This window comes from Saccostrea echinata, unplaced genomic scaffold, assembly GCF_033153115.1.
Source record: "Saccostrea echinata isolate AGI-Se365-2 ecotype Australia unplaced genomic scaffold, CSIRO_AGI_Sech_v1 ptg000057l, whole genome shotgun sequence".
Lineage (NCBI taxonomy): Eukaryota > Metazoa > Mollusca > Bivalvia > Ostreida > Ostreidae > Saccostrea > Saccostrea echinata.
The window spans coordinates 1,537,654-1,548,431 of record NW_026889806.1 but is presented as its reverse complement, the minus strand read 5'-3'; the positions used below and the strand labels follow the sequence as shown (position 1 = coordinate 1,548,431).

Below are 10,778 nucleotides of genomic sequence, written 5' to 3'. Positions count from 1 at the left end.
CTGAAAATGTACTAAAATAAAGTTTAACAAAGGGTCATTTTATATCGAAACCAATCCCCATTCTAGTCATTTTATGCAACATTTTTTTAGGTCCGGAACTTCTGAACCATATGATATAAGGGTATAGATGTTTTTGTCTGAAACACTACTAAAAGGTTCCTTTTGTTTTAACTTATGCATCCTTTCTCTCAAGACAGCAAAATTTCCTTTAAATTCTTCAGTTGAAATTGTGCTGTGTATGTAACAGGAAAAGAGAAAATGTATGACTGGACTGTTAGGTGCTCTAACCACTGAACCACCGAGGTCAATATCCCCAACCCAAACCACTATATTCCTAAATTTGTCTTCACCCTAGAAGACACACAGTCCTTATTCTTTAGCCCAAGGCAGGACTTTCACCTGCAATTTACTGGTCTTGAGGTGGGCAACGGCACCAAATTATAGGCCTGTATGTAACAGGAAAGGAGAAAATGTAAGACTGGACTGGGAATCAAACCTGGGACCCCTGCATCAGTAGTCAGGTGTTCTATAGCTAACCACTGAGCTTTATACCCTTGCCGATATGCTCAATCCAAACCATTACAGTGCAATAGACTTGCAAGTTCTGCTTTGTTGTGCATGTTAGGTGCATGTAGTTTCCTTCCTTCTACATTATTTAAATGTCACTTTTAGGGCAGGGCCTGGGCCAAACTGCAGAAAGGGAGAAAATGTGAAGAACTCGACCAGGAATCAAGCCCTGCCATGTGAATCAATTCTATACAGTTGCTCTACTGAGCTTTATCTATCCTTACTGTCCCACTTTATAAAATATATTTTGGCACTCTGTCAGGTCTATCTAACCAATGACTTATGGCTCAGTTGAGCACTCTTCTAAAACCAACTTCTGTATATACCAGTTAAAAATAGTGAATTTCTCATTATTGTGCATGTTTGCATGTCCTTTTTATTTAAGTACTTCAGAGTGCATATATGGAATTACTTCAAATTTCAAGGGCTTACTCAAGATGCACTAAAAAGTGGGCTATGGGAACAAGACTCCATGTTATTGACTATAGTATACTGGGAAAAAATCCCAAATATGTGTTCTCTTACGAAACTTTGAAAATTCAGGTATTATAAAATTTCAGCCCAAGTAAGGGAAGAAATCTCAATCCATTGCTAATTCCTATCATCATATACTCAGTATTTAATAGACTGTTGATTTATAAATTGTCATGGGCAAAACTGTGAACAAGATAACTGTTCGAAATTAAAAGAGTACACAGCTGCTTTTTTAGACCTTTATTGCACATGCACTTTTTGTACATATAACACTTACACATTACAATGCAAATAATTTGTATAAAGAGGCATCACATTACAATACATATGAAATATTAATCTACTAAACATGCTTAAAAAACTATCAAGAAATGAAGATATTTGGTATTTATCATAATGGCATCTGCCACAATGACCATTTAGTTAGAGAGACACTAAATTCAACTGAGCACCAAGAAGTCAACATTTCTCTAATGCTTAGATTGAGAAAGTAACAAATGAAAGTTCTGTATTTATAGAGAAATACATAAACAATATTGCATTGCCCAATTTTTGTTAAAAAAAAAAATATACAAATACGGTATGAAGCAGTTTCACAAATTTGATAAGAATAACCACTACTTATATAAACAAAATACATATTTTCTGATAAGTTGTATGTACTTCAACCTCTAATGACAATTTGAAAAATGAAAATGTTTTACTCAAGGGACATTACTTATGATTAATGGCTATAGAATATTCAAACTACTTCCAGCAGAAACATACAGCAGATCCAAGCACACAGCAAAGTCAGAAAATAATTTATAAAAAATTACAATTTTTTATGACTCAGATCTTTGCATCAAAACGTTATTTAATTTATTCGGCCAACCTCTGCATCGAAACATTATTATAACTTTTCCTCAGTTAAATAAGAAAATACCAAAAGTACATACTTAAAACAATACTCTTATAGAAAAAAAATGAATTGTGTAGGATACAAATTGTTCTCCAACTAAGAGAAAAAAATCAAAATGGGGAAAAATCTCAATCTTATTAAAATAGTCAACTTTGTTCTTGTGGCTTCAGTGACATGAAGTAGAAGCAACACAGCAACATCACTGCTGCTGCCGCATCTTTGGCACCAGATTAATGTACGAAAAATATTACTGAAACTGTAGTTTTTACTTTCTAATATTTTTTGCAGTAGATAATACTTTCAAAACTTTTTTTAAAGCCCCAGCAAACAGTGAGTTAAATAACAATGTGATATGGCACTCCTGGATAAACCTATTAAAAAATGAAATAAGAAAATTTGTGATGAGAAAAATGAATTTCTAAAAGTATATGATTGGACATTATCATATCGGAACATTTCAATTCAGAAAAATACATGAACCGACTGCGTAGGATCTGTATATGACCTCCGAAAATAAATGCATGAAATATATAACAGTTTAATTGTTCAAATCATCTCAATTGCACATCTCTTCCATAATCATTTCATTGTTCATTACTAATTTAGGCATACATACATCAAGGACTTTTAACACAAGATTTTCAAAGCTACTTTTGTTTTTTTCAATTAGGAAAAAACGACTACCAGTATTTGAATTAACCTTTAATGGAGAAAATTTCGGGATTTTTTAAAGAAAACTGACCAAAGTTTAATTGGGAAAACAGTCTGCATTTAGTTGTAATTTTTCATTTGGTTGTAATTTTAAATTGTGAAATACACTGTTTGTATCTGTAGCAGAAAAGTTCCAGGCTGAAAGATTCCACTGATTAATTAAACACATTGCTTGATAGCAACTATATACCAGGTATATAATGGAGAACTTTTTTCACAGAACTTTCATGCACCTGACATTTTCAAAACTGTGTGTCAAGATAGTACCTTTAATGAAAGTGTGAGACTTCACTAAATGCTTCAAAGAAAAAAAAATAAAAATACAAGGCAAGAGAAAAACAAGAGGCCCATGGGCCACAACGCTCACCTGAGTAACTTTGGCCCTGCTGTTCTTCACCAGATTTTCCCTCTTGTAATATTTATTGTGGCCCCACCCTACCTCCAGGGGTCATAATTTGAACAATTTAGAATCTACACTACCTCAGGAAGCTTCCATAAAAAATTCAGCTTTTCTGGTCCAGTGGTTATTGGGTAGAAAATTTTTAAAGATTTTTCCTATATATTTCAATGTAAAACTGTTTTCCTATTGTGGCCCCACCCAATCCCTGGGGGCATGATTTGAACAATTTATAAACTACAATAACTCAAGAAACTTCCACATAAGTTTCAGCTTTTCTGGCCCTGTGGTTCCTGAGAAGAAGATTTTTGAATGACCCCACCAAATTTTTGTTTTTTTCTTGATAATCTTCCCTTGAGAGGGGGCTTGGCCCTTCATTTTCACAATTTAAACTCCCCTTCATCTAGGGATGCTTTGTACCAACTTTGGTTAAAATTGGCACAGTGGTTCTTGAGAAAAAGTTGAAAATGTGAGAAGTTTACATAATGACGGACGATGGACAATGGGTGAAAAGAAAAGCTTACTTGAGTTTTCAACTCAGGTGAGCTAAAAATATTACCACATTAATTTGTAATATATCACGATCTTTTCTTTTAACTCAGACACAGTAAAGCATAATTATTAAAGCAAAAGGAGATTGTTCATTAAAAATTCATACAGTCTTTGTATATCAATAAAATAAAAATCCACTAAAGTGCACTATTTGTTACATGTAACACTACTAAAAATGCATAAAATTAACTCTTAAAAACTTAAATAAAGGATACAGAAATATTTGTTCAATATATGTATCTTCATCTCATCAAAACACACTAAAATACAACCATTTTACTGCAGATTGTATTTTCAACCTACAAAGTACAGTATATGTAAAATCTATTTAAAAATAAAAAGTAAATGCATATCAGATCATGACTTAGAAACTTGCCACTCTTTTTTGTCATACATTAAAACACTGTACAAACACCAATATATATATTTATCATGTTTATATATACACATATATATGAATACAAAATATGACGTAAATGTTTATGACAAGAGTATGCATGAAATGGCTTGCCTGTGTTCATGTAAGTAGATAAAAGAAAATGATAAAAGCAACTTCTAGAGATCAATCAAATTTTGCACATTGCAAAAAAAACTTCCAACAACGTTTCATAATACTACTACTAATACATGATACACAAGAAGCACTAAACTGGCAAATGTAGGTTTTTAAATTAAACACTAAAATTTTATTAGCACATAGAATATTTGGGGGAGAAATTTCTTGATGAAAATATAATCTTTATGCTGACACTGTTTCCACCAGGGACTCCTTGATAATTTCACCAAAATTGGAGCTTCCTCCTGTCTGACAATTGATTTCCATTAGTCCCGAATGAGACTGCGTTCTAGTTGCAATGGTATCCATTTTCGGTTCCTGGGGGGTCATGTTGCCGTCAAGGTTCAAATACGTCTTGCCAGTGACAATATTGGTCTCACAATTGTAACTCTCTGAATATTCATCAACAGGTGTTGCACAATGATCCAGATTGTTGTTGCTACTGATATGCGAGGAGATGCCAGGACAAGCCTCGGCAATTTTGTCACTAGTGGTGTTTGTCATGGTTGTGTAACTGCAAGCATTTTGGTTTAAAGAATTCTGTTGCACCTGAATTTGCATCAATTTATGTTGCTCCCAATCAAAATGTTGTATGTCAGAGTAAGATGAATCAACTTTGTATTCGAGGCTGGTGGGATTCACAGCATTGATGAACTTTGGGTAATAATGGCCATTCTGCTGATACGACGATTTGGTCTTGTCATCATTGTCACAATATCCAGTACTACCGCAGCCAACAGAATTCCCATATGATGATAGAGTCTGATAAGTTTTGGGAAACTCTGTTCTCTCATCATAGCTTGGTGTATTTTCATTGGAACAGGCTTCAGTTCCTGAGTAGCTTCCATCTCGTTTATATGGATAATATGGTGGACCATTCTCAGAACGATAAAGATCATTTTCATTGTCATTAAACATTAAGACACTCGTTGGTAGAGTGTTGGAGATTTCCGTCATCTGCTGCGAAGCATTGCTGTAGATATTCATTACAGCTCTCTGTTGCTCTGCTTCTGCATTTTCCACTTCCTGCATCATGACATTGCACACTTCCCAATTCTGACAATCACGGCAACTTCCGAGCTCATTGCTATTAAACTCGCTCAAGTCAATTACCTTTTGAGAGTTGTTTTCACTAGATATGTCGGACTCTGAAAGATTTTCTTCATCCTCTTTCGAACTCTCCACTTTTCCTGTGACTGGAATATCAGTGTCCTGCCTTTCAAGTTCCAGTCTCATTTTAGTATGAATGAAATGTGTCTTTACTCTTAGTGGATTAAATTCTATACGACCTACGGGATTTCCACAGCCTTCCTTCGAACATCCACATGGAAATGACTGTCTGTCTACCTGACAGTTAATGCCAGCCAGACTGCATGCACAACTCTCTGGATCACAAAAAATATTGCAATCACAACCACAAAATTCACGAGAAATTCTCACTTTCTTACAGAAATCTTTCTCTGTACTGTCAATTTTTTTAACGCCTGACTGCCTCAGCGTAACGCGGCGCTGCTTTATAGACAGCGGTTGGAGAAAATAATAGTCATCAGATTCTTCATAGTCGGAGTCTTCTTCCTCACTACTCCCGTCTTCCATCAGAAAGTCGGGAACTATCTTTCCCTGACGCTTCTGGTCCTCCAAGTATAACTTGTGAATTCTCTTTTGTTCAGAGTAGTGTTCTTGTAAAGAAAAGTCCTTTTTATAAAGATGTTTGTCTGACATCCCTGAAAAAATAAAACAGATTTTGAACATTTAAAAAAAAACAAGATGTGTTTGTGAAACACTGATGCCCCCGTATGGCAGCTTATGGCGAAGGTTAAAGTTTCTCAAATGCAAGTCAAAATCCAAGCCAAAAGATAAAAAAATGTTGGTACCCAAAGAAAGGTCTTGTCTCGAGGAATATACCTGTGAAATTTGAAAGCCCTAGCTGCAACTGTTCAAAAGTTATGGCCATGGTTAAAGTTTTTTAAAGTAAGTAAAACGTCAAGGTCAAAGTTTTTGGTATCCAAAGGAAGGTCTTGTCACAAGGATTACATATGTGAAGTATGAAAGCCCTAGCACAAACCATTCAAAAGTTATGGCCAAGGTTAAAGTTTTTCAAAAGTAGGTCAAACTCCTATGTCAAGGTGGTTGGTATCCAAAAGAAGGTCTTGTCACAAGGATTACATATGTGAAGTATGAAAGCCCTAGCACCAACCATTCAAAAGTTATGGCCAAGGTTAAAGGTCAAAGGTCAAGGTCAAACTCCTATGTCAAAGTCAAAGGGTCAAAGTGGTTGGTATCCAAAGGAAGGTCTTGAAACAAGGACTACATATGTGTGAAGTAAGAAAGCCCTAGCATCAATTATTCAAAAGTTATGGCCAAGGTTAAAGTTTTTCAAAAGTAGGTCAAACTCCAAGGTCAAGGTCAAAAGGTAAAAGTTTTTAGTATCCAAAGGAAGGACTTGTCACAAGGATTACACATGTGAAGTTTGAAACCCCAAGCACAAACACAAAAGAAGTTATGGCCAAGGTTAAAGTCTCATAAAATTTTGCAAAAGAGGGTCACACTCCATGGTCAAGGTCAAATATGATGGTACCCAAAGAAAGGTCTTGTCACAAGGAATACACATGTGAAATATGAAAGTCATAGCTCCAACCAATCAAAAATTATGGGCAAGGTTAAAGTTGACAACAGACAGACAGACAGACAAACAGACTGATAGGACAAAAACAATATACCCCCGGGATCTTTCGATATGGGGGCATAAAAATTCTTGCCTGGGGGTTTTGGGATCTTTCTTATTCTGTAAATTTATTACTTTTTCTTTGCGAGAACTTTTTTACACAACATTACTCAAACCATCTGCTCACCAAATTTTCATACTTGAGCGTACTGAGCACATTTGTACTTTTAAATATTACATGCAACAATAACCCAAATAGACGACTTTCACATTTACAAAAGTTATTTCCCTTTGTGGGGTCAATCTGGGGTCAATCAGCATAACCCACTGTTTTCCCTCTATAATATTACCAAATTTATGGGACAGAGTCTTACAAATTAAATCTGTATATATATGTTCATTATGTTGTCTGTGTTGCCCCATACCATGGCAATACAGGAACGGTTGAAACTAATCAGAAAATGTTTGAAGGTTTAAAATATTTACAGGTAAGTTACAAAGGATATAGTGAGAATGCCGACAAAGAGAGATAACTCTTAAGAATGTTGTGGTACATTTTTGCCACTTAAAAATACCAAATTATCTCACAAAAATAAGGTGTCTCAAAAAATTGGTGATCTACAGTATCTTTAAGTGACTTTTAATTAATTAATTCACAAAATGATTAATCACCTCTTACTCAAGGCACTGCACATATGAAACAAAACATTACAGTACAAAATTTTCTTTTATTTAATCACAAATTACCAAGAGTTGATCCCCCTTCACTGGGGATGCAGGTGAAGCCCTGAATTCTAGGGAAGTAAAACACAGTGACTCCCTGGAACTTGACAGACTTCTTTGCTTTCTTCCTCTTCGAGGGAAAATCTGCAACAAAAAAGAATGCTTAAAGATGAGGCAACACTTTTATATACTCACTTTTTTACAAGAAGAAATATACCTTGCATAAGACTTCATTTCTTGTAAATTGTCACAATCTCTGCACTCTGCAGTAACATGTGCTAAAATATGATGTATATCATGCAGTGCTCCTATAAGCAGACTGAACATGCTATAGATATGTGGCTTTGAAATACTACAGGAATCAGTCTAGTGAAATATACAGAATTTTAATCATTTTCAAGTTATGGATGGATTTGATTATACAATTTTCTTTGCCAGTGACCTTGAACTGACCGAAATAGTCCTTGATCCAAGTCCTAACATATTATAGCCTAAGCTCACAGAAAATCTTTGTGCCAAGAATGAGCTTCCAGTGATCTTCTATAACAAGTAATAGCTAGGACATAAATTATACATTTCTTTCTGTGTGTGAGAGAGAGAATAATGAGGTGGAACAGTTACAGGAGAGCACAGGTTGTTGCCAGTGACCATCATTAAGCGGCATCATTTGTTGAATGGCCTCATGCTTTCTCTTGGGCATGGGGAGAACAAGTAAGTGACCTTGAACTTGTCAAAAAATGACCTTGGTCAAAGGTCATGCCACACTCTCTAGTCATAAGTAAACTCTTTGTGAAGTAAAAACTTCCAATTCTTCTCCATTAGAAAGTTATGGACCTGACATGAATTTTATACATTTTTTGCCAGCAACATTAGACTTACCCTAATTACCCTGGGTCAAGATCAAGACAAAGCCACACTGTTCCTTAGGTAATAAGCAAACTTTGTGTCAAATATCAACCACCAGGTATTTCTTCATTAAAGAGTTACATGGACTTGACACAATTAATAACTTTTTTTTTCTGCCAGTAACCTTGAATTTGTCCAAATGATCTTGAGTCTAGGTCCTGACACATCCTCAGAGTCAGAAGATAAGTAATTTTTGTGTGAAGTATTATATTCAATGTTTTTCCATTAGAAAGTTATGGACTGGACTACAAATTCTACACTTTTTGGGCAAGTGACTTTGAACTTGCCCAAATAACCTTGATTGAAGACCATGACACATTCTCAGATCATAAGCAATCTTTGTGGCAAGTTTCAGCTTCCATTGGTTCTTCATGACAAAATTTGAACAGGACACATTTGCACAGACAAACAGATTTCTATACACGAGATGATATACTCCAAAACTTTATTTGCAGGGGGTATAAGGATAGAAGAGAGGACTAGCCACCACTTATGTATATATCTGAGAACTACAGAAGAAGTACAAACCTTGGATTCTGTCCAGTGGTACATCTGAGCTGCTGTTGGTTACTATAGAACTACAACTGTTTTCTGTGTCAGAAGTTTGTGGAGAGGAAGAATCTTCTCCCTCCAATTTACGCTTCATTGTGATAATTTACATTCTACAAAATAACATTGAAATACAGTTATTAAGTCATGGTTCATTTAATAATTTTCAACTCATGCTAGATATAAGAACCACACAAGCATTAAAAATTGATTAAAATACATGGATATAAAAAAATAGTAAGAAATTGCACAGTAATCATTAGCAGAATTAAAATTCTAGGGATGTAATAAATTTTAGAGTTTTGTAACAAAATCAATAATTAATATACAAGTTTCTTGATTAAAATAAATAGGACAAACCAAGCATAATGGGAAAAAAAAGCAAGGAAAATTTTCTATCTGCAACCCACTGACCTCATTGTTGAGGGCTCATTTATAGATTTGGAATAAACTATTAAATTCTGACAACAACAAAAAAAAGAGTTTGGAATATTTAAATTACTGATGTACCGTTACATGGTAATCATGACAAATGGATAAAATAGAGGCGTTACTGCTGTCCTTTGATATATATACTTCTTACAATAGTTATAAATTATATACAATTGGTATGTATCCTGCATGGAAAATACCCTAGTTTTCTTTAAAATTATGCTGTGATATACTTATTCTTTTTCAATCAATGAATAGCATCATGAATAACATGCATAACTTTGATATTGAAAAGGTATGCTGAGTAAATCTTTAATTGCCAGTTGTTAATTGCATTTGGGGGGGGGGGGGGGGGACAGGCACTTGTTTTGGTAATAAATTTGGTAATAATAAAATTGCCATATATGGTTGTGTAGATAAATTATCGTAGAAGGCAATGGTAATAAACAGTTTGCCAATGATACATTTAATTTCTCTGAAATTCATTTGGAGATGCATACCTTGTGTTATTATTATACTATGGGTTAAAAAATTACCAAAAACAAGTGCCTGGGCAGCTGAACACGTCTGCATCATTATATGACAAGATTTTATATATATATATATATATATATATATATATATATATATATATATATATATATATATATATATATATATATATATATATCCAGACTTCTCAAAATTAAGTTGTATCAATAAATATATATATACGAAACTGCCAAAAAAAAAAAAAAAAAAAAATCACATCATGAGCTATACATTGGAATTGTTAAAGGATATCACTCATGTTACATGCTATATCTAGTAAGAAATATTATATTTTTTTTTCAAAATCTCTAAAACTGAGGGAAGTAAAAACTTAATTCAAATACTAGACTGCTAAACCTTGTATACATCGATATATCTGATGGATTATAAACTGTCAACTAAGCAAATGGACTAATAATCATTTTTTCACAATAAGCTTCAATACATCAACAATTTTCACTAATCAGTAAACAGATAAATAAATACACATGTAAAACTTTTATAAAAACTTAAAAACATCTTTTATACAGGTGCCCGTGTTCTGCACGAACTGACAATGAGACACAATATGACAATAGATCTGGACAACCAAGGAAGGAAATTGTAAACATCAAATTTGCCGCGGATAGAAAGAAGGACGGATAATACACATACTATACCTGTGATTCAAGTCTCAATCAACAGTCAATTGACCTATTACGGTAAATTCGGTGTAATCTCTTTAGTCGCTGATTGTTCATACTCGCTTAAGCGCACACTACATAAGTAGATGGGATTGCTCCGCCTTTAAATATAGTTCGTCATGTAAAATAAA

At 34.2% G+C, this 10,778-nt stretch overlaps 1 protein-coding gene across 1 annotated transcript; it reads right to left on the bottom strand.

Moving 5' to 3' along the window:
• Positions 1-1,266: 1,266 nt before the first annotated feature.
• LOC133174383 (cysteine/serine-rich nuclear protein 2-like) lies at positions 1,267-10,764 on the bottom strand. Its single transcript, XM_061309512.1, has 4 exons — positions 10,624-10,764; positions 8,981-9,114; positions 7,571-7,690; positions 1,267-5,882 (listed from the first exon to the last, which is right to left on the bottom strand). The coding sequence occupies exons 2-4, from the start codon at positions 9,096-9,098 to the stop codon at positions 4,342-4,344; spliced, it is 1,779 nt and encodes a 592-aa protein (XP_061165496.1). The 5' UTR covers positions 9,099-9,114; positions 10,624-10,764; the 3' UTR covers positions 1,267-4,341.
• Positions 10,765-10,778: the final 14 nt, after the last annotated feature.